At 47.0% G+C, this 24,534-nt stretch overlaps 1 protein-coding gene across 1 annotated transcript in view; it reads right to left on the reverse strand.

Moving 5' to 3' along the window:
* Nucleotides 1–917: 917 nt before the first annotated feature.
* The window catches only part of SLC7A11 (solute carrier family 7 member 11), a 66,761-nt gene continuing 43,144 nt past the window's right edge, over nucleotides 918–24,534 (reverse strand). The window contains exons 7-12 of the mRNA XM_028522046.2: nucleotides 16,416–16,539; nucleotides 14,315–14,418; nucleotides 13,011–13,107; nucleotides 11,432–11,581; nucleotides 10,005–10,182; nucleotides 918–1,441 (exon numbers count right to left, since the gene is read on the reverse strand). Coding sequence (XP_028377847.1) covers nucleotides 1,374–1,441; nucleotides 10,005–10,182; nucleotides 11,432–11,581; nucleotides 13,011–13,107; nucleotides 14,315–14,418; nucleotides 16,416–16,539 — 721 coding nt within the window. The 3' untranslated portion in view covers nucleotides 918–1,373. The remainder of the gene's footprint in view (nucleotides 1,442–10,004; nucleotides 10,183–11,431; nucleotides 11,582–13,010; nucleotides 13,108–14,314; nucleotides 14,419–16,415; nucleotides 16,540–24,534) is intronic.

Consider the following 24,534-nt stretch of genomic DNA (forward strand, 5'->3'; position numbering starts at 1 on the left):
GTTTTGTTTTGTTTGTTTTTTTGTTTTTTTTAGTGCCTCCTTCTTTTAGTGAATTTTTTATCAGTTATCTCTTTTGCAAGTAGAATGATAATTATGGTGAGGAAATTAATGACAAAGCCTAGATACAGAGGTGGAAAATTTTTAGAAACATCAGCTGTGAATCTTATTTAGCAGTGACATTTCTCCCCCAATTTTTATGTAAATATATGTCTTTTCCTAATGGATCTGGACAGTTTTATCCAAAGAGATATTTGAACAGAATATAAAATGTATAAAGGAAATGTACAACCTGTCAAAATTCATCGCCGTGTAAAAATAACTATGAAATTAAAAAAAAAAAACTGTTCGGAATACCTGTTGCTGCACAGACACATGAGTACAGGGTTAGACATAATATTTTGGGTGCTCTCTTTCATGGTGATTTTTGTCTTATGCTGATATTGTAATGTGAAGACTTGAAAATGCACGTATTTAGATGTATTTATCAAGGGTAAATTACTCATCAAACAGATGGCGGTGCTTACCGGACCGGACTGGTTGTTGCTTTGCTGCAGGAAAGGGGGCACACCCTTTCCCGATCAAACGCGCTGCGGTGAGAAACAACACAAAACCCAGCCTTGGAGTTTTCTGATGATGAGTGAAAAAAAAATCCTAACATAATAAATTCTCAAGTGTTCTCACTTAAACATAATTCCTGGATTTGTCCCATCAACAACAGCTCCTAGAAGCTCTTCTTTAAAGTATTCGTTAAAAAGTAGGCATATCCCCTCTGTCCTTTGTTCAAAATGCTCTGAGAATCACCCCTTATGAGGTCAGTGACACCTAAGTTGGTATCTATAGGGAAGCAATGCAATGCCACGTACAACAAATTTCTTTCTTTCCTCTGTCCGTAATGATGACGTATGCTTTTTCCCCCCCTCAAGATGAACAGAAAACACTTTTCACAGTATGGTCATCTCGACAATGTAAAAATTGTTTTTACAAAACCCATATATACAGAAAACATCTCAGTCTTCGTTTCTGAAGGTTCTTCACTGTGATATGTTATAGAGAAAGACCACTGAAGCAGTCGTCCATTCCACAGTCTTTTCCACTCACCTCAACAGGCAGGTGTCAGGACTCAAGAATCATGGGAGCTCACGGTACAGTTGCGTATCGGCTTTCTATACCTACATGGAGTTAAAACTACATTTCTTAGAAACCAGTTTGAATATGCTAAAAGATATGAATAGAAATAACTGATCCTTTAGTCCATCACCCAAGTAGCAATCCTCTGGGTTTTCATAAAATGAAGTGAACTTCCACATTTTGTTCCAGCCCTTTGGGCAGAAACAAGGCCAAGGAGAGATTGCCAAGATTTCAAAGGCATGAATTCATAATTTATCACAAGCTTCTTCTGGTACAACTTCCAGTATTATCTGTAATGTTCTGGTTACTCTGCCTACAAAGAAATAACGAAGAAAAATTAAAAATGCACAAAAATCAGAAATGCATAGAAAACAGCAAATTGTGAATTATTTGGGGTTGAATACTGAAAACACACAATCGCTAAGTCATAGAGCACTTTCAGGAATTATTTACTTCATTGGAATCCTATGCTCCATTACTGTGTCACCTCTATAACTTCCCACGATGGCTTCTCAGCAAGACCATGTTAATATTTTATATTAAAATAAGGAATTTTACTCTGAGTTGGGAAGCCGAAATATTTTGAGACAACAGAATCGAGATATAAATAAATGTTCAAAAACATTTCATATTCAGTTTAAAATTGCTTTGTTGTGTTTGCACCTGTGAGATTATAATTAATTCCTCAGCAAAATCGGGAGAAGAATCAGAATAAAATTTCCAGTCTCAAACTCGTAGTCGATGATTGAGCAAAACTGCTCGACTCCCAGGACCTCATTCGCCTCAGGAGTTGACCTCGGCAAGATCAAGGGCTCAGAGGTCCCAGCACTCATATCCCCCTTGAAAAACAAAAACAATGAAAAGCAACACACTGAAGAAAATAGCTCAGGGAAAGCTCTAGACAACAAAAAAGCAGCCAAAACCTGGCAGAGCTCAAAACTCGAAAACGGCCACACAGAAAGGTAGGAAAGCATTTGCCCACATCGCCCTGTCCCCCAGCACCTGAGGAAGCTCCCCGACAGGGAGCCCCACCCCTGAGGGCATCTGCAGCTCCTGCCGGGGAGGTCTCCCGTGGTCTTCAGCATGCTGATCCCCCTGACTGAGCAGCCTGGAGATCCCCTCAACACCCCCACTCTGAGTCTATTCCCAGATGCTTGAGCTGTTGCTGAGGGGAGAGTGGCCCTCAGGCCCCCAGTGGATGCTATGCCCCACTCCCGGGTGTCTGGTGCCAGAGCACCTCACGGTGCAGGAGATCTGAGACACCACTGCTCTTTGCCCAGCTCTGCCCAGGACAGCCTCCCTTGCCCCGGAGCCCTGCCCCCAGGGTCCATGGTCACACTTTGGCTGCCACTACTGGGCTGGGCTGCTGCTGCCTAGCCCTCCCCTCCCCCCACCCCTGGCCAAGACTCTGAACTGTCTTTGCTGAGATGGCTCTTGCAGTCTCAAGCCCTGCCCCCGGGCCTCAGTTCCTGGCTCTGTCCCATCATTGCCAGGGGCACTGCCACTCCCATGAGCCTCACTCCCCAGGTGGTTCAAGGCACGCACAGACCCATCGAAATCCGCCCCAACCCAGGAAAACCCAGGAGCACGTGGTTTCAGTGGTGAGCTGTACCAAACACAACGAAAAACCAGCAAGACTTCTCAAAGTGTTCAAAGAACTTGAAGAGGCGGGAACACTCCCAAACTCATTTGACAAGGCAACATTGCCCTGATACCAAAGTCAGACACAGACGCTATACGGAAGGAAAACTACAGACCAATATCCTTGATGAATATGGATGCAACAATTCTCAGCAAAATAGTAGCAAGCCAAATCCAAGGACACATTAAAGGATCATTCACCATGGTCAAGTGAGATGTATCTCAGAAATGTAAGGCTGGCTCATCATAGTACAGGAAGTCCTAGCCAGAGCAATTAGGCAGAAAAAATAAAAGGCATCCATATCAGCAAGAAAGAAGTAAAATCATCTCTGTTCACTGATGACATCTTCCATAAAAATAGAAAAAGAAAGATATCTCAGGTTCCAAGATTGGGGGCATTAGTATTGTGAAAATGTCCACAGGAGCCAAAGTGACCTTGGATTCAGGGCAACCCTGATCAAAATCCCAATGGCATTTCTAAAATGCATAGAAAAACTGTCATAAAATTGGTTGGGAACCACAAAAGACCCCAAATAACCGAAGTTCTACTGAGCAAGAACAAAGCTGGAGGCATCACAATACCTCATTTCAAGCTATATTACAAAATTACAGCAAACAAAACAGTGTGGCACAAAAAATGGGCACATAAATTAGTAGAACCAGAGAGAACTGATACATAACCCCCATATATAGATAATTAACTTATTTTTGACAGGGATATCAAAAACACACAATAGGAAAAGGACAGAAAACAGGTATCTACATGCAAAAGAAAGAAACTGGAGCCCTACCTTATACCACTCACAAACATTAACTTGAAGTGGAGCGAACATTTAAAGGTAAGACCTGAAATTACAAAACTTCTAGAAGAAAACAGAAAAAAATATCCTTGACATTGGTCTAGGCAATGATTTCTTGGTTTAGTCAACAAAGCACAGGCAATAAAAATTAAAACGAGTGTGACTACATTCAACCAAAGAGCTTTTGCACAGCAAAGAAAACTAAGTTGAAAAGATAATATACGGAATAGGGGAAAATGTTAGCAAAGCATATATCTAAAATACAGGGTCTGGCACAAATAACTCCCCTTTTTTATTACAGAGTCATAAGCATGTATTTCTGTAACATAACAATATCACACTCAAACACACCATGTGACATTTTAGGTGAAACGTTCAAATTGCTGTCCACCTCATGCGAGACATTCATCTACCCTACCAACCACATTCAAGTAAGCCTTACTTCTGGCAGACCCTGTCTATGAAGAACTCAGGTACCTCAACAAAAGAAAAAGAAAACAATCCAATGTAAAAAATGGGCAAAGAACCTGAATAGGCACTTTCCAAAGAAGACACACAAATGGCCAATGTATATACGAACAGTCGTTCAACATCACTGACCACCAGAAAAATGCAAAACAAAACCCCAGTGAGGTGCCACCTGACCCGTGTGAGGGTGTTAACACTCTGTGCATGGTACTGTTGCCACGCCGTTCATGGACCAAACTCGTCTGCAGTCTGCACTCTAAGTGGCAGAGGCAAGGTGAAGGGTACCAGGGTTCCCGATGACTGTGTGGAGCATGGAGGCCTGTTGGCCTGGAACATTCAAATCAGACACTTACATAAGAGAGGCAAGAAAATGAAATCCATATTCTTAAAAAAAAAAAAAAGGCAAGAGACAGCAATGCTGGCAAGAACGTGAAGGAAAGGGAAACCCTTACAAGTATACATCGTTGGTGGGAATGGAAATCAGAACAGCCATTATGGAAACCAGCAGGGGGGTCCTCAAAATATTAAAAATAGAACTCCCATGTGACCCAGCAATCCCACTCCTGAGTAGGCAGGCAAAGAAATGGAAACCAGCATCTCGAAGGGTCAGCTGCACACTCATGGTCACTGAAGCATTATTCACAATGGCCAAGATCTGGAACTGGCCCAAGTGCCCATCGACAAATGAATGGATAAAGGAGATGTGATACACACACACCACGCGCACGCGCACGCACACACACACACACACACACACACAGGAATATTATTTAACCATGAGAGAGAAGGAAACCCTGCCATCTGCAACAACACGGGTGGACCGTGAAGACACTGAGCTAAGTGAGATGAGTCGGGAACAGAAAGACAATTACTGTGGGCAGTAACGTCTCTGTGGAATCTGAAAACCTGATCTACTCGCACAGAGTACAACGGTGATGACGAGGGGCTGAGGAGGGGGCCTGGGGGATTGCTGTTTAAGGGTGCAGACTGACAACTAGGAAGGAAGTGACTTCGGGATAGCTCAGGTACAGCACACAGTGACTATAGCCGACACGCTGTATTATAACAGTTGCTGAGAGACCAAATCTTAACTGTTTGCAACATAAAAAAGAAATGACAAATGCATGCCATGATAGAGGCATTAGCTAAAGCTACTGTAGTAACCATACGGTGACATACAAATGTAATGCCTCAAACCAACATACTGTGCCTTTTAACTTACCCAATGCTACACATCAATTACATCTCAATGAAGATAAATTAATGTACAAGAGAAGAGAGAGAGACTTGGGCTAGGTCTGTGGTTCTTAAAGTGCACTCCGCAGAGAAGCTGAAATGTTGGAAAGGCATCTCAAGCCCCACCCTGGATATACTGAATCGGAAATGGAAGGTGGGGTCCAGAAATCCGTTTTTCTGATAGAGACTAAAATGTAGGAGCCCCTGGGCAAGACCATTTTATCTCGGCAGCCCTAGAACCCTGTGACTCTAGTTTCCCGGGACATTAGCTCTTGCTCACCTCCTATCCCCGTAATCAGTCCCTACAGACATTCTTCAAACCGCTTCTGGCCCTGGAGAGGCTCGAGTCTTCCTTTGTGATGGTTCCAGACCCACCTCGTCTTGCAACCTGACATACAGTCTTCCTCCTCACTTATGACTTGTCACCTGGCACAAGTCCCTTCTTCCAAGCAGTACTTAACACCACGAAAAAAGTTGGGTGTTTTCTCCTTCACTTTGTAACACTTGTGTTCCCCGGAGTTGTTTTCCTCAGCACGCGCATTTGATAACATTCATCACTTACACAGGGCCCAGCACGGTTCTGGCCAAAGGTAAACCCTATGTAAATGTCTCTTAAATAGACTGTGCTTTGTCACGGCCCATTCTACATTGACATGTGCATGCAGCACAGGGGAACACTCAAGAGCATAAAGGCCCATGCGTACAGGAAAGGAAAATGGTAAAATTATCCTAGAAAGACAAACTGTAGAAAAGTGTCCATCAATAGTAGGAAGATGTGGCTCCACAGGCAGAGAAGGAGGCACAGCCATCTGAAGGGGTGAAACGAGACGCCTTAAGCCTTGGCCACAGTCAAGTGCAAAGCAGCGTGCTTACACTGACATCCTCCCCAGCCGTTCCTTCCTCCCTGGAGAAGTCTGCTGTAGCTCCCTGGACTGTCTCCACACCTGCCATGCAAGGGTCTGTGTCTCTCCATGCATTTATCTGCTGAGATTTTCCTTTTATTTTTTTTAAAGATTTTATTTATTTATTTTTAGAGAGGGAAGGGAAGGAGAAAGAGAGAGAGAGAAACATCAATGTGCGGTTGCTGGGGGCCATGGCCTGCAACCCAGGCATGTGCCCTGACTGGGAATCGAACCTGTGATGCCTGGTTCAAAGCCCGAGCTCAATCCACTGAGCTACGCCAGCCAGGGCTAGATTTTCCCTTTTTTAATAACTGCCTTTTGTATGCAGCATCTGCTCCTTCATGTTCAGAACAGAAGCCTCTTCCAAGTGTGTGTCTGTATTCTGGGACCAGCAGCCTTTAGTTTTCTTAGACATCTTGCCTCCCCAGGCCACCATGCTGCATGGGGTCCCAACAATGGGACAGCAACCTAGAGACCCTGCTGGTTTCCTGAAAGTGTGACGTTTTCCTTCCTGAATGTTCGTTCACTCTGGGTCTTCCATTCAGCTGCACATCTGGGGCCGGAGAATCTCCCTTTGGGTTCTGCACAAACAGCGTACATCACACAGACTCTGTTTAACTGCAGCTGTCCTCCAGATCTTGCCCTGAGCAGGCAGCGCCAGCTCCCAGTCACCCTGCTCCCTCTCCCCGGGGACGGGGCCTGGCTCACAGATCTGGGCAGGCAGGGACAGCGGGTGCCCGGAGCCTGGCCGGGGCTCGGTATCCCCAGGTGTCTGAGCATGTCAGCAGAGTACCTGCCCCGCCTTCCCCGGGTGAGAAGCTCGTGTGTATATACATAAACACCAATAAGCAGCCTGAAGAAGGAGGCACTCTGTCCCAGGCGGCAGGAAAAAGCTTTCCCGGGGCCTAACTACTCCCTCCAGAGCCCAGTCTCTTCTCACCCGAGAACGTGATCGAGCAGAACGTGGTTCAATACTGGCATCCTGTGGCTGGAGAAGAGCACCCGCTCTCCGACCACCGCACGTCCTCAGGTTCAGAAGGCTCCCTGGCTGTCTGGGCGGAGCGGCCGGTCACCACCCCCCCGACAGCTGTGCGGGGGCCTTGCGTGTTTTATGGACGCACCCGTGGGGACGTGTGTTCTGACAAACCATCCTCTCACCCGGCCAATGGGTCTGTGTGCATCAGGGTGAGAATAAAGGCTGATACTCAGGCTAGAGAATGCTACCCAGCAAGACAATTTGATATTAAATTACTGCACGCACCGCTCCAAGCAGCGGCTCTCTGGCCTCCAAGTTCACGCAGGGTTTGTCTCCAGCAACAAGGAGGCGTTTGCGGGAAGCGCGGCCCTCCCGGTCAGGACTCTGTTGCACGGCCGGCCTGTGTGTGAGTGCTTTGTTTTGGCCAAAGGCTAGGAAAACACTTGCTATTGCAGCAATAAATACCATGAAATTTCTTTTGTTTTATTACAAGAATGCTGCCTAAGAGGAAAATCAAACAAAATCGAGGCAGGACTTCCAAGGCAGCTATAAAGACAAAGGGTGACAGCGAGTGCAGATTCGAGGCAGAGCCGCCACGCTCCTCGGTGAGACTCAATGACATGTCTGAGAACCGAATCACCGCGATGGGACCACTGCACTGCCGCTACTTTCACAAATGGCCGCCGCTAAATCTGGCGTCCTTGGAGGTGCTCAGAACATCATCAGAGACGGAAACATAACCCGAAACTTTGAAACTACAACAGCGGGGAAACACATTACAGAGAGATCAAGCACAGAACACAGCAGCAGGCATGCCCTGACCAAGAGAACGGCACAAAATACACACATGTTGGCAGAAGGAAAGGAGTCTCACAGTGGGCTGACCACAGGCAGGAGGAACAAAATGCCTACTAAGTGGGAGCCAACAAGGAATGGTCTCCAACTCCAGGGCTGCCGGCCCTTTCGTGCTACGTGCCCTCGGTTTCCCATGGTGCTCTGGGGTCTCACCATCTCCGCCGGGACCTGAGACACGCCCAGGTCTGGCAGAGATGAGCATCAACCTGTCCCGGACACTGGAATGAGGAGAGCCCTTTAACAAGACTTCCTTTTTATTTTCAGAATCAGGTTGCCTACCACCGAGAAAACATAACCAAAAATATCCTACAGAAAACTAACGCGACCCAACAAGAAGTGGAGATTCGGTACTCTGCTAGGCGGGCCTGTGTTGGCCTTAAAGGGCCTAACTTTTACGGGAACGCTTCTTCGTGGAATAGCGTTGCCAGCTAGGAAACAAACTTCAGTATAAACAGGACAAATGAGGTGCAAAGACACCAAATACCAATTAATAAAGAGGAAGAGTAGCAAAACTCCATTTTCACTCACTGGCTTCTAAATGAGCTCACACAGCACACTGGAGATTCCGTAGATAACACCAAGTTGGGGGTTTTTTTATTTTATTTTTAGTAACAATTTTACCAGAAATCTCTCGGAACTTTCTGCTGAACTTTTAAAAATTAATTATGATAAATCAAGCAATTAAAACAAATAAAGACAAAAGTTCTTTTCCAAGCTCACCAAACTCGCCAATAAGAATACGTCTGCTTCTCTGGCTGTATTTTTGACTCCTCTCTCTCTCCCCCCAGGAACCCAGTCTAGAAAAACCGTGGCGTTCGCAGTCCAGCAGAGGTGGATTCAAATCCTAGCTCAGCGGGTTAAACCCTGCACACTCAGGAATGAAAGCTCCCCTCCCGGAGGCCTGGCTCCCCAACGTGGGTAAGGGCATAACCCCGCCTCCCCCAGGGATCTCGTGGAGGACCGGAAGAGACGAGGACACTGACACAAGGAAGAGCCGTCCCTCGACAGAGTCCGGGGGGACGGAGGGTTGGGCTTCCGACTGAGGCTGTTCCTAAGCACCTTCCCACTGCTGACCTGCTGGTTCCTCCTCCTCCAACTCACCTGGTGGCCACGCTTGGAGGGTGCTTCCTCTGGCATCTCTGCCCTGTGTCCTTGCACCCTGCTGCGGCGGCCTGGGTTCAGCCCCTCCCTGCTTTCATCGGGATTGCTGTGGTGACACCTGACAATCCTCTCTGCCTGCGCCCTGAATCCTTCAGATCCGCCCTCTCTGTCCCCAGATGATTTTTCTAAAGCACACTCCTGCCTGAGCATGAATTCCAGCTCTTCTACCTGACATCGACACGACTTGCCACAAGTTACGTGAATTCCCCCACGCTGTACCTCAAAGCCCATAAACTAGGAATAACAATTTTCCCGCCTCAGAAGGTTTTTAAAGATTAAGGTCATATTTGGGCTAATCCACGGACTCCCACAATACATGAGAGCTGTGATTCTTCTCCCCCTTGCTCTGGCCAGCCTTTGGCCCCGGGGAGCCTTGCCTGCCTATGAAGTGGGGTGGGGCTATCGCCGGGGCACCGTGGGCTCTGCCTGACTCCCACCAAATCGGAGAGCTCTCATCCAGGAGCCTGTTATAGAACCACTAAGCTGCACTCAACCCAGAATAAAAAGAAGTATCTACTAAAGGACTCAGGAGAGCAATTAGGCCATTTTCAGAACCGCTGGTAAACTTCTACCTAAGAAAGCTGTTTTCTCCCAAGAAGGGACTAAGCAACCCAACTATAAATACTGAGCTGAAAGGATTCGGCGGCTGCTCCCTAAACGTGCTTCCTGCTTTTCCTTCTCCCAGTCCTGGGCGAAATGCAATAACGTATTCAAACTAGCAGCTGTCCCACTGACGCTTGTCAACTTGAAGATGCGTGTGCATTATGCACGTGCACATAGGTGAGTTTTCTACAACTCGGTCTCTGAGGACGTTCTGAAACTGATGAGAAGACTTACCGGACATTCTTCTAAACCACGTGGGCTTCTTGTCCCAGATGATGAAAAGATAGTACGCAGGGACCCCCGTCAGCGTGATGACGAAGCCGATGCCCGTGCTGAACGGGTCGGAGTAGAGGGAAAGGGCGACCATGAAGAAACACGTGAAGGAGAACAGCGCCGGGACGAACAGCGGCACCTGGGAGGCAGCACAGGAGCGAGTCACCTTCCAGCAGATGCAGGAGTCCTAGGGCGTTTCTCCAGGAGAACGGCAGCCGTGGACCTGGGTCACACGCTGGTCACGTGACCAGGTGGTCACATGACCAGGTGACAGGCGCCATCCTACCTTACCTTAGTACCAACATCACTTTAAAGGGGCACAGAGAACGTATTAAACATACTCCCTTAATTTTAAAAAAAACCTTAGGATAGACTAAAATCCAAGGGTCAACAAATACGTTTCATTACAGGAGTTCTGTTTGAATTATCTTCCTAGCTAAGGACCACTCTAATCTCTGGTTTTGATATTAAAAGATGGGCTCTTTGGCAATTATGATTAGAATCCCCTTTAATGCGGAGCCAAGACCATGGGCCACTGGTTACACGTTGCATTCTTTCAGGGAACATCGATTTCCCGTTGGAGGTGCACAATAAGAAACGACAGGAACAAAACAGGCCAACTCCTATTCAACCGCTAATGAAGATGTTGCCGGGGTTAGGCAGTGAATATAATTAGCAACAAACTCTAACAGCACAACTGACAACCTTCTCTGTTATAAACAGGGAGGACAAATCAATCTATGCAGGGTCAAGGCTGGGGGCAGGGGTTTGTGGCACGCTCCTCAGCCCTCCCTAGAGGACGCTCAGTGATGGTTAATGTGCTTTCGATTAAGTGGTGGGCTCACACACCTTCACTTTCCCTTTCTGTTTTACACATTCATTCCTCCCAGAGTGTGGAATGTAGACAAAGAGCAACGTAAGGAGCCATAACCTTTAAAAATACTTAAAAATCTTATTTTGTAAGGAAGCACCCTTTTCCGAGTTTTAACGAGTGACATGGTGCCGCATGTGTCTGCCTGTCTCTCAGTCTGGCTGTCCTCGAAGATTTGGCGTAAAGCCAGATCAAAGTCCCCCGCACTTTGAATTCCTCAGGTCACTGGACATATCATGAAAAATCAGCATAATAAACATCTTCTATTCATACCTCCTCCTTTCAAAAGTATGACCAAGTTCAGTACATCACATTTAAAAAAAAAAAGTGATGATCTCTTTGTCCAAGCTGAACTCAATCCACTCTGAGGGCACTGCCTGCCCGCGTCACACACTTTCCCGGAGAGGAGGGTGCCCCCACCCCAGCGCCCCATCCCCAAGGTTTGGGGAAGGGAGGACTCGGCATCCGGCATCCAGGAGAAACACCCACGTGAGCCCATGGACGTGGCCGAGCTTACCTTGAAAGGACGGTGCATCTCCGGGCGTTTGTAGCGAAGATAAATCAGCCCGGCCACCGCCAGCCCGATGAAAAGCCACCTGGCAAAACTGAGGAAGTTCAGCAGGCTGTAGAGGTCGGCGGAGAAGAGCATCACCACCGTCAGAGGGTACTGGGGGAGGGGACAGAAACGGAGCTGGGTGAGTCGGAGGGAACGCAGGTGAGGCCAGCGGTAACACGCCTTCCTACCATCTTTTCCAATGACCGTTTACACTGGCAAACTGCCGTGGCGAGCAGAAGCTGCCCTCCTGCCCGCGTTCTGCCCTGAACTCTCGTTGCACGCCAGTAACAGCATGCGAGGACCATCGCCACGACCCGGTAGTCAGAAGGAATTTCATACGGATGTGCGGTTTTTAGTTGCTTTTCCATCTGACGGGAGAGGCTGAGTTTTCCAAGTCGTTCTCAATGGCTCAAATGGGAAGACCCAGAGACCGAGGTGACTGATAAATAAGGAATAACAAGAATCAAAAGTGCACGGATGAGGCACAGCCACTGCTAGGGGGCGCTGTCGTGTCTGGAATGCAAAGCAGTGACCTTTCCTTCCTTCCCCTCTTCCGCTCCCCGTGTACTTGCCACGGGTGACCCTCCACACCGCAGGGAAGACCAGCCCTGCCAGCCTCCGCAGCTGCGCATGCCAAGGACGGCCTGACTGATAGCCGATAGCTGCGGCTCAAAACAAAAGCCCTCTTCACAGAATAGTACACTCTGTTCCCACAAGTGACCATTACCTTCCAGATGCCTCCCGGGGAGCACTCTGTACTTCACAAAGAAATTTCAAGGAAACGTTTTAAAACAAATTAAATGCATGGGGTGGGGGGGAATGCTCAATGCATTCTATGGTGCTCCTGACAGCAGATTCCATTTGAGAAAAATGTTACAAAATGGTAGGTAACAGTGACTCTCACGTGGCCTGTGAGTATTTGAGGACTTTCAACCTTACACAGTCTTCCATATCCCACGTGTCACAAATACTCTTCTCTGCATAAAGAATTCTGCAGCTCACATTTAAGGGTCTGTTCTTTTAGCTCTCCCCTTGTAGGGCTGCTCTCAAATGTCTCACCTTTAACCACAGAGTCACTGGCACTGAGGATTTCACGTTTTTCCCCCCTATAATTTTGTGTGCATTTCATTATAAGGAGCCCAAGAGGAGGCATCTGCATCACTTTGGACTGTGGTTGTTAGCTCCACTCCCAGTACTTAGAATTGGGACTTACTGCTCTGCACCCTTTTCTGCGAGGTCCTGTATTTAACAACAGGAGCCAAGCTAACTCATTGCCCCCAGACCTCAGAAATTTCTACACGTGAAAAAAAAAAGGAGGTGATGCGGTTATTGCCGCATAGCATCAAATATGCATCCAAAATACTGAGTCAAGGGAAGCAGTGGAACACCCTGCCGCCCAGCCCCCTCCCAGACACACGCACATAGGGCCGCTTTCGCAATGACTGAGAGAGGAAAGCACTCTCTCAAGTCTGGTGTGACAACCTCTTTGCTAACCTGTTATCTCAGGTTCCATCTAGAAAGAGTTGTTAATATGCATTACCAAAACAATAACAGCTGGCAGAGGAGTGTGCTTGCGGACATGAATCATGGAGAGGATTTCCGGAAGGTGACCCTCTCGGGACGCAACGTAGAATAACCTGATGGGAGAAGAAACGGGGGTGGAGTTGACTGTGTCATTGATCAATGGTGGCAGAGGGACAAGATCCCAGAAACCTCAGGGACAGCGTGCATCTTTTTGCATACCAAACGGTTTGAACGCTTCTTAGGTGCTTACTTCGGTTTCACTTTCCAGATAAGGTAGAGAACATCATGAGAAACCTGACTTAGAATTTAATAAAAATCTGCCAGCGTATTCAACGTTCTTCTTCGAGGAGAACCAGAGCAGCATCTGACTCAGCGTAGCTCTCCCTTCATGTAAACAGCTGATGATGAATTTAGTTCTAGGCTCCCAGTACCGTAGGTGTGTTGTAGGTGTGCTTTCTACCCAGTTCAACCCAACACATACACACACACACACACACACACACACGCACGGGAACATGAATAAAGGGAGCCTCATTTAAACGGAGGTGGGAAGCCCTGAAAGGAGAGCTCAAACAGGAAGATGCTTTTTCCCCACCTCAGCAGGAGAAGAGCCATCCTTCTCCTCGCCCAGCAATAACCCAGCCGGTGGGTGGGAAGCCACGACAGCCCAGCACTCTCGCTCCCTTCCAAAGGCCTTGCCATCAAACCCGCCCCTCCCGCTCCCTCCTTCCCTCTAGAAAAGCAAAGCCCCTCTCCTTTGTTCTCTGCACTAGCCTGCGGTTTTGCTACAGTTTGCTGTTCGGAACTGCAGCTCCTCTCCTCCTCCCGAAGAAGCTCATTTCCCTGGGAAACAGCTGGCCGTTGTGTTTCTCCGGATGACAACACATCTCGCGTTCATATTTATCTGATTGGGTTTTCATCTCACGTTATTAAAACAAAGGGGACTTTTGCATCAAAGAAAGCAATGGGGATACAGACGGGTGGTGATTTCTGGTGTCTCTTACTTTACTTTTTCTCTTGTCACCTTTGGAGAAACAACAGATTTTATCGCCAGAAATAAAAGAGCTGTTGCTAGACTCTGTAGACGTTCTGCTAAGAAAAATGCCGCATGCCCAGCTTCGGGCTGGCTGTGAGTGGAGGAGCAGTGCCCTCTACTGGGCAGAATAAGAAATGGAGCTGGTCCTTGGAATGAAGACTTCCATCTGGCATGTCCCTTTAAAAACAACAGATTTGGAGGCTCTGTTTCTTTGTCGAGTTATCCTTATCCTGCCTGACCTCAGAAACGGAAACATGTTTCTGGAAGTGCTTGAACTCACTCACCTGGAGACAGCAAACACACCACCATTCATGGAGCCAAAGCAGGTGAGAGCGACGAAGATGGGCACAGCTAAGGAGAAATCGCCCAGCAGCCGCTCGGCGAAGGTCTGGTGCAAGACAGAAGGACGCAAATTAGTGCTTTGCCAGAAAGCGGAATAAAACGAAACAGTGTATACCAGACTCGCCCCAGGAGTTTCTGCTAGCCCGGTGATGTGTCTGTGTTTTATAACCCTTCTCTGAGGTGACAGCCAGACTAACTCTGGGGACAAGAATAAAAACCAGGGCAAGAATCCCTGGCATTGTGTGTTGCAAATTCGTGGGCAAAGGTCCACACAAGCACCTGTTCTCTACTTTCAAAACGCAGTGATGCATTTACTGAATGACTCTTTACCAGTTACGGCAAAAACCTTCCATCATTCCGATAGATGGAAAAGGCTCCCTCAGAAATTCTGCTCTTAGAGACGGCAACCCTTTTGCACGGTAGCTTCTCTTGAGCCGAGAAAGCCACATTTGGACAGGAAAGCACCAATGTACACTGAGAAGCATGCCAGAATCCTGTTTCATATATGAACCCCACCGTTTTGACATACAAGGGTGGCAGGAAAAAATTGACAACTTCATCATTTATATCATAGCTATGCAAGGCTCTAAAAATCTTTTGTTCAGAGTAAGCATATCAGCCGAATCTGTTTATCGAACCCGCCCCTCCATCTCAATCATCCGGCAGTTTCTTCCGTGGTTTCCTATAAAAAGGCTGGAATGCAAGTCCAAGTCCAAGGAAATCAAACCAGAGAAAACACAGGAGATTAAACAAGAAATTTCCTTTGATGCCACGGCATAAAGGGTGTATTTTCCGAAATAAAAACAAAGTGGGATTCTTGACGTGTCCCGATGCATCTGGGGCTGTGTCGTTAAAGGACCACATTACTCTCACAGAGCAAGTGGGGCCCTCCGTCTATCGCAGAGGGACGACAGGTCCCACGTCAGGGTGTCTGCGGCAGCGTACAGCAGTGGCTGAGTCTTGCTGTAGACACTGTCGCTCGTACATAGGTTCACGTGAAATGAGATCATTGGTTCCCTGTGGAAGCTGCTGATATGAGCTGGTAGGGACTATTGTTAAAGGAATTGACACCTAATAATGGGAAGTTATTTTCCCCCCTTGACTGTTGTGAGGTCATGAGTAAAGGCTCTCCGACTACCTAAATTTTTATTCAGAATAGAAGTCTGGGTCACAGAATAACAGACCCATAACCTTTGGGAGCATTGATGGTCTGAACTCTAATAAATTCTGGAAAATGTAAAATTCTGAGTATCTACCCTTTGGGAGTTCAAATGCACATTAGCATCTTTAGTATTCCGAGACGCATTTGGCAATGATATCTATTTAGCTTTTAATAACTCAGTATTCCCCCAAATTAATAATATCCCATGACTAGTATTCAAAAGGATACACTAGAAGAAACAAACATGTATGGGCAACTAGGACACTCTTAAGGGGTACTTTGAGGAAAACGTTTGAAAAGTTTACCAACAGGAAACAGTACAACATGCAATGCAATTTGCATACTAAAAATGCATTTTTAAAAAACTTTTTAATTTTATTTATTTATTTTTAGAGAGGGAAGCGGGGGAGAGAGAGAGAAACATCAATGTGCGGTTCTGGGGGCCGTGGCCTGCAACCCAGGCATGTGCCCTGACTGGGAATCGAACCTGCAATGCTTTGGTTCGCAGCCCGCGCTCAATCCACTGAGCTACACCAGCCAGGGTAAAAATGCATTTTTTAAAACAATTCAGGAACTGCCCACCTGTCCTTAAAGACATGTGGGAAGAACAACACCTCTATTCAATGTACATGTGTGGAAATGTGTTTCCAAGCATGTGCATGCGGAAATATTTTACATGAAATCAACACCACGGAGAAGCCATATGGGATTTCAGCTGTGTCAGTTCAGAGGAATGTGCTAAGGTGTGTTCTAAAATTTTTAATGCTCATTATCATTCAGGTCAGGAAAAGATTACTGAATTTCAAAACCCTTTTCTGCTATAGAACTGCATCAACTCATTAGCCTAAATGCAAGCTGGCACGTCCCCGGCGCGGACTCACCACCGCCACAGCGTCAGACTGCAGGAGCTCCTCCGCGCTGATGGTCGTGAAGTAGGCCACGTTTGTCAGCACGTAGCCCACGGTGACGATGGCCATGGATATGCAGATGGCCAGGGGGACGGTTCTAGAACGCACAAAGGAGCCACTTATTAGTCATCTTTTGTGAGTCGTTTTCTGAAAAACCAAAGCAGATCACAGGCAAATCCAAACAAACAAAAAAAATTAAACGGCACGTGCGACAATTACAGGCTCCATTGGGTGTACATGCATGAGCGTTTCACCACGGTGAACAAAGCACCACACGTCCCTCGGTGATGCGACACAGTCCATGGGGGCAGACACCTCAGGGGTCTTGTCCCCTGCTCCACCCCAGAGCAGGTGGGTTTCCGGTCTCCATCCCAGTCTCGTGCTCCATGCAGGAGCATGCGGCCCCTGGGAGGCGTGTTAAAACTCTGACTGCTGAGCCATCTCTGAGTGCCTGACTCCGTAGCCTCTGCATCTCTAACTCCTTCCCGGTGATGCTGCTGATGCTGCTGGCCGGGGGACCACACGCAGAGGACCGTGGTCCTCTATGACTCTAACGCCAATTCACAGCTTCCACGCCTTTCCGACACAGGTCCCCCACGGGGTCTCTCACCCGCAGGGGATTTTCCCCTCCAGTAGCTTCCCTTACCAGCGAATAACGCTTCCCAAGTACTATCGATACCTTTCTAAATGATGGGGATAACCATTTTGTGTGTAGCACAAACGCAAAGAAGCGGCCACAGTAATGCCTTTGCACTGCCCTGCTGCGCGTTCGAAGGGAGCTCACGACCATGAGGGTCTATTAAAGCAACAGCACAGAGAATCCCGAGAAATTCGAGGGGACGGGCTGCGAGGTGCCTGTCACCACACAGCGCCGACGCGACGCGGCTTCGAGAAACACCCAGCACGGACGCAATGTTGCGTCTTCTCTGAATGCACTGGGGACGCCAGGAAGTTACTGGCCCCGGTCACTGGAGTCCATGTTACCGATACACATTCCTCGCTTCACGTAATCACCTCTTCGGGCTCTTTCCAGTCCAGGCAACCTAAGCCTTCAGCTCCCTGCATGAAGGCTGATGGGGTGGTTGTTGTTGTTTGTTTTGTTTTGTTTTCGGTCATGGAGCTTATGAGCCCTCATGGAGCCTTAGCCCTGCTGGGGCCCACCAACAAAGCCTCCAGTGTAATTGCTTCCAAGAGGAGAAACACAGTTCAGAACCAGGAAAGGGACACAGCCTGCCTCAACCTCCAGACTGGGCGTGCTTCTAGCACACGAAGTGCCCGCCCATTGTGCGGACTCCTCATGATGTTAACTCCTGGGTTTCCCGCGTTGCAGCGCAAGAGCAGCTGGGTGAGCTGATGAAAGCTGTTCGGCCATGCACGCCACAGCAATCTTTGCGAAGGCCTTGGATGCGGAGGGCAGATGGGCATGGTTAGTAACCCAAGATCGAAGCAAATGGCACCCAATAATGCAAGGAGTTACAGGTGCTGCGGGGCCACGGACATTTCTGGCCTCTGTGCGCTAGCGAGGCAGCCGCTAATTCTAAACGCCACAAAACCAGCATCGTCCGGCTGGAAAAAAAAAATGACTCACATCGACACCTGTGAAGTCCACTCCTCAAGATTCTGTGAGTGCTTGTTAGGAGTAACAAAACACAGATGCATTGAAAAGACGCACGCAGTCCCTAAGAGCTTTTTGCCATTATAACTAGTCCTTTCAAAGAATAGGCATTAAGTACAGGAGAATCCGATATTTTCACTAGGTGCAAATGGGTTTCAGTCAAAAGGTCTTAGGCAGTCTTCTTATAGGTTTGTTTTAAATGGGCACCTATAACCAGTTTTGTCAACTGGTATCTATGGATAAAGACTTGTTCCACTTGAACTTGTCACAGGAAGTCTGGAACATCTGCTTAGAAGCACTTCCATTCCGAGGGACAGGCCTCCCCAGGAACCCAGGCGGTCCCACCAGTGCTGGCTCAGAGTTACTTCTGTATAATCTCCGAAGCACTGGCAAATGTATTTTATCTTCAAATACACACAGGTCATTGCAAATCTTGAGTGGAATGAGCTTGAGTATGAATAATTAATAAGTAAAATTCACAACAACCGATTGAAATAGGAGGTAATTAATACCCCTATCCGTACCCCTTAAACAAGGGCTCCCAAGGCTCAGAGGGGTTAAGTGTCATGGCCAAAGTCACAAAAGCTGTCAGTGGAAGGGCTGGATCCTGAACCTAGCTCTTCCAGCTCCATGACATACCCTATCACATCATAGCTTCACTGTGCCTACATGAACTCTGTCTGCAAGGTCCCTAAGACACTTACATGCTGATAAACACATATTATATTTTACATAAGTGGCACAAAAACCAGATTGCTACAATGTGGTGCATTTTAAGCCAAGTATATTTTTCTAGGTAGCTAATAGTCCTCACAAATACACATGCAGCATGGGCTGCATTTTTAATAGGCTTCCCAACTGTAATAGAGCATCAGAAATAACCACGGTTTCCAGGGCTCCCCACTGGCTACAAAGACTCTTGCTTTGAAAGCGGAATGAGTAAACCTAGCTGGAGTCTCCAGAGACTCAAGTGCAACCGAAGGTGACAGGGATTTCTGCTATTCAGACCACATGAGTGATTCCGTAATCACTGGAATTTAGGATATTACTAGAATTGATCCGTAACTTGAACAAAACCCTCGGAGATTTGTGTGAACCAAAATCAGTTCCTTGGGATCCCCTGTGTCGGATACGCACACTGGGGACCACGGACCTCGCTGCTCCTGGGGCATCTGCCATTGTCTTTGAGCTGCGGGGCTGGGCAGGGAGACAGGTCTGTCAGAACCTACCCTTGGGTATTCGGGTGTTCTGGGATCTTCTAGGACAAGTGGTTGATGCCTCACATTTTCTATTTAAAAATCATTCATATTTTAACACATGTATTTGGCATTCAGAATAAAGGAGGAAGGAAAGAAAGGAGGAATTCAGAAGGGCAAGAATATTGCAAACTTCTCAATATGTGAGCTACAGAAACAAAGGAAAACAGGTTTTTTAAAAGTGTTTTTAATGCTGTTAGTAAACCAGGGATTTTTTGTTCATGTGATTGAAGTGTAACTGTGATTCATCCCGACAGAAGGTATTTAAAATTACCTTCAGGATCTTTTGATTCCAAGTATTCATCTTAGAATCATGCTTATTTCACTTTTCCTTTATAATGACCCCAAAGAGACCTTGAAAGCTTTTCTTGAGACCTGACCCAGAAATTACTCAAGCATTTCTCTTTTGGACTTACACATTATTTTTTTTTGCAAAATTACTGTTAATTTTATTACCACTGCTATTAGTTTTATCTTACTCCTCAAAGTTCAGTCATGTGTTACCAACAAAAAGATAGAGTGTGTCTCAAAGAAAATGTATCTATATTCTTCATTCATATGATTTTTCTTCCACACATTTTAACATGCCTCCCCCGACTCCTGCTCATTCCAAACTCTCCAGAGACCCTTAGACGGAGAGCTCTGCTGTCTGGCTGTGTGATTTTTTTGGTATTTTTAGCAGGGACTGAATTACAAATAAGTGTTCTTGATAGCTTTCCAGACTTGAATGGGTTAGATTGCAGATGACTGGAACTGCACGAATCCCCAATGTGTTTGCGGTGATTGTGCCGCATTGTCACTTAGCGCTGCAACCGCGTGTGTCGTCACCCACCACGCGTGGGGATTGGGCTGTTAATGACATTTCAGAAGAAATGCACTTGAGGAGACATAGCAAGTTGTTGGGGAGATGGCGTGGGCTGTGCTGAAAGAAAAAATGCAGTTCGAGAGGAAGAATACATTCAATAAACCTATTTGTGAGCATCCTTAAAGGCCCGTGGTCCATGTTCTAAGTCCATGACAATTTCCGGGTCAAGGCTGAACACCGTGATGTGGCAAAGAGACTGCGGAGGAAAGGTGTGCAGTGACCCCACTGACGTCAAGCATTGCACACCTGCCCTCGGCTTCTTACAGCATCGTGGAAAGGCTAGGCTTGTTTCCACTGGGACATTGCACATTGCAGCACCACCGGGGGCTAATCTAAATCTCACCATTCTCCTTTGTCCACAGGTGAAGAACTCCAGAAACAAAAGAGAAGACAGAGAGACCTGGAGGGAGAGGTAAGAAATGAACAGACACGGATTAGAAGACGGCGGGGCTGGAGGAGGCTCCTGGAAAAATGCACACAGACACGGGAAGGCAGGAGACAGGTGCAGCAAAACCACAGGGAGAAATGAACTGAAGCCCTCAATTCAGAAAGAGGGGGAAAGGCAGTCAGGAGGGATAGTAGGAGCACTTTTATTCCTTAAGTAGTTTCTTTTTTCTCCTGCTATTAGAATACATTCACACCTAACTAAAATTATTCAGCAAAAGGGAGCTTGAGAGTACATTTTTGTTTGCTTGCATTTCGTGCAAGTAAAACATTTGCATTGTCTGCACCTCATTTTTTTCTCACAGTCTAAAGATTTAGAGTGTATCTTCCAGGTATATTACAGTCATCGGTATTTATCAGGGGTAAACATAAAGGTATTGTTAGCAGGCAAGTCTGAGTGTACAAAAATAAAATTGGTTTCCAATAAAATGGTAGCAATAACTGAGACAAAATATTTTAATAACACTAATGGCTAATACTTATTTTTGTTATATTGTTTTAAAAATACAGCTCTTGCATTTTCATGACTTTCCTCTGGATCTGGTCTAAAGTACAGTAAGGTAACAGAGCATCTCCGTGAGCCAACTTTCTCGCGGAGTTCCTGAGCTCCAGAGGTGCCGCGAGACCCTTAGTCATCTACCACAAGTGGGTTCCTCTTTCCAAAGGAGAAGGCATTCCTGAGAAGCAGCTTAGATAGACCGCATTCCCCGAACCCTCTTGTTTCTAGATGGGAATATGCCTCATTCTTCTGTGTCAACTACTGTGGCGATCGGAGGCCAAGGTGTTTAAGACGTGAGTGGTCTTGTCGCCCCGTTCTGCTAACTGACCGTTACAGAGCGGCACAGCCACATTCGGGAGGGAACCTGGGTCCCAGAGTCAACCTGGGGAGGAAAGCCCACCAGTCAGCCAGGGGTGTCAGCCGGGGCTGACCATGACTTAATTTAAAAATTAAATCTTCAATTGTTAGAGCCACTGAAAATGTGTAGTTTGCTTCTTAGAGCAGTTGGCATCACCCAAATGAACAAAAGAATGAAGGGCTTCGTTATACTGAAACGCGTTGTAAACCTCAGGTCGCTGGCTTATATAAGACTTCAAAATGGGTCCTACACTACTTGTTTTATAAGAGACCGGTATGTGATGTTCAGTTCTTAAAATAACGCACCAAGTGACAAAAATCAAATAAAAAAACTTTTACATCGAAAAAGCCATGATGGTGAAAGAGTTATTATTCAAACTCCCCAGACACGGAGCAAAGACTCGGCCTGTTGTGCGTTATTTTGAACCTAAAATCGCCGGCACGTCTGACAGCCGCCAGCAGCCCAACGAGGTCCAAGCACAGCGGCCCTCGCTTTACCCAAGGACACACGATGGGGCAGCGGAATGTTAAGTGAATACACTGACAACAAATACACACACTCACTCTGACACGGTAAATGAAAATCAGAGTCGAAACTCCCTCAGGCCACACACACATCTTAGGAGGACCTGATCGCACTCCCATACACACATAAATCAGGGCCCGTCGCACTACAGGAGATGGAACAGGTAGACCTGGGGACATTCGGCCGTGACAAATGAACTGCTGCTTCCACCACCAAGAATTGATTCAACACTGCTGACCAACGATGATTAGTCTAATTATCCGAAGTCATTCGCTTCGATATCTGGTGGTCACGTAGATAATTGGCTTTCCAATTGGCTGCTCTGGGAATTGAAATAGAAAATGGACAATAGACAGGGTTACAGGCTCCTCCGTTTTCCCTTCGACCATATCGGTCCTCTTCACTTGTGTTCTGTGTTGATATTCTGCCAGACGACGGAAGTATTCCAGGGCTTTCAAACGGTGTTACAATGGCTGCTCTAGATTCTTCCCTATGTCAAATTATGTTTTTAGGTCATTTTTTTTGCACCCAATGATGGCTTCCTAAAGTATTAAAAATATGTAAATTGGTTTCATAAGGTGTCTATCTATGAATGATTAAGTGTATGTATATATATTTGACTCTATGAAGTTGAAAATAATTTTTCAATGCAAAAAATTTCTATTATAAAATAGGGCTTAGGCCCTGGCTGGCGTAGCTCAGTGGATTCAGCACGGGCTGCGAACCAAAGTGTTGCAGGTTTGATTCCCAGCCAGGGTACATGCCTGGGTTGCAGGCCATAACCCCCAGCAACCACACATTAATGTTTCTCTCTCTCTCTCTCTATCTCCCTCCCTTCCCTCTCTAAAAATAATAAATAAAATTAAAAAATAAAAAAATTTCTATTATACGCTTAGCGTGACCGAAGGGGGAAGTCCTCGTAGGAGAGCTACGAGTGGGCAGGGGAGCCAACAGCTGGGCCTGGCCTTAACCAAAGAGGCAAACCCGCAGGGCAGGGCCACACAGCGCATGACATGGGGGGCTCAACGGAGCATCCAGGGAAAGCGAAGCTAGAAGAAATGGAGTTGATGGGCGAAGCACCCTGCAGGGTTAGAGAGATGATGTGTCATTGTCAAGAAGGCGACGATGAAGACACGAGATTGGAACCGGTGACAGCTCCCTGAAAAGGTCACAAAGGCCCACAGAATGGCAGACCCTCCCACAATTCCCCGCCTCCTGTCCTCGGGCCGTCCATTGACCAAGATTCACATTCCCAGCAGGAATGGAAATGTGATCTTTTACCTCTCAGCTCAAACATTAAATCTTTCTGGGGGGTGGGGGTGGGGGAAGAGTTTGTGCCTTCACTGTGTATTTACTACGCCTTTTCTTAGACCACAAGGATTCCTCTTCACACCACTCTCCAGGGATAACGTCCTCGCGTCCAGGCCCCGTGTGCGACGGCTGAGGGACTGTCTGTCCTGGCCAGCAGGGGGCAGTCCTGACACCCACCCCCTGCTGGATTCCCTTCCGCAGCATTTTCTCCCTCTGCCCCGTCACCCAACTGTAGCCTTATAACCGAGAAAAAATGATAGACACAACCCCAGGTGTAAACTGTCTTTTCGCCACATCTTATCTCTGGATTTTTCCCACTGACATTTGCTTTCACTGGATTTCAGAGAATTCTGAACAGCGCTCTGGCCAGCACTCTGAAGGCGGGGTCAGGGCCTGCCCTTGTCACTAGCAGGAGCACAGATCGCCGGGTCTCCCTGGGCTTGAACTCCCTCGTCCCTGGAAGAAGGCGTTGAACTAATGAAATCTCAAGTCCACTTCCCTTCCAAGTTCATCATCCAAGCCCTTCAGCAAATAAAGTGAATCCACAGAGATCATTGAACAGAACACTTCGAAAAGTCAGCTGAACACGTGCTCATATACCAGAACAGCCTACAGAAATTTCTGCTGCCGCCTTGTTCTGTCAGTCAGAGGAGAGAATAGGAGGCCAACTTTACAATCTCTTCTCCTGTGTTCTGGAGATTATGATTCTGCCCTCAACCGGGACACCAGCACGTTAAATCACCTGCCATCGCCACACTGTCAAACTGTCAGCCTGGCTGGAAAAAAATGGATCATTACAGAAGACCATTTAAAGGGTAAGCGGTCTGTCCACTCTTTCGGATTCTCAGACGGGGTCTGGAGGTCAGGTCAGACCCCCCAAAGGCCATGCACGTGGAGCCATGTTATCACAGACGCTCATGGACTGTCTTCATAAGTTGCTGTATTTTATACCTTTAGGTTGATCAAAACCTCACTGGAAACAAATTTGTAAAATTCCACCTGAATTCCGGGAGGGCGTCCGTAGTCATATGAAGGATACTGCCATATGCATTCCATCAACGTCCTTCACATAGCGGTCACTCATTTAACCAGTGCTACCCAATATCTTCTTTATGCTGGGCACTGTTATCTCTCAAGGGACAGATATCAACCACAACAAAACAAAATTTATTCTCTCGTATCATCTAAAATCCACACCCGGTAAGACATGGAGGGCCTC

Source organism: Phyllostomus discolor, chromosome 8, assembly GCF_004126475.2.
Source record: "Phyllostomus discolor isolate MPI-MPIP mPhyDis1 chromosome 8, mPhyDis1.pri.v3, whole genome shotgun sequence".
In the NCBI taxonomy this organism is placed as follows: Eukaryota; Metazoa; Chordata; class Mammalia; order Chiroptera; family Phyllostomidae; genus Phyllostomus; species Phyllostomus discolor.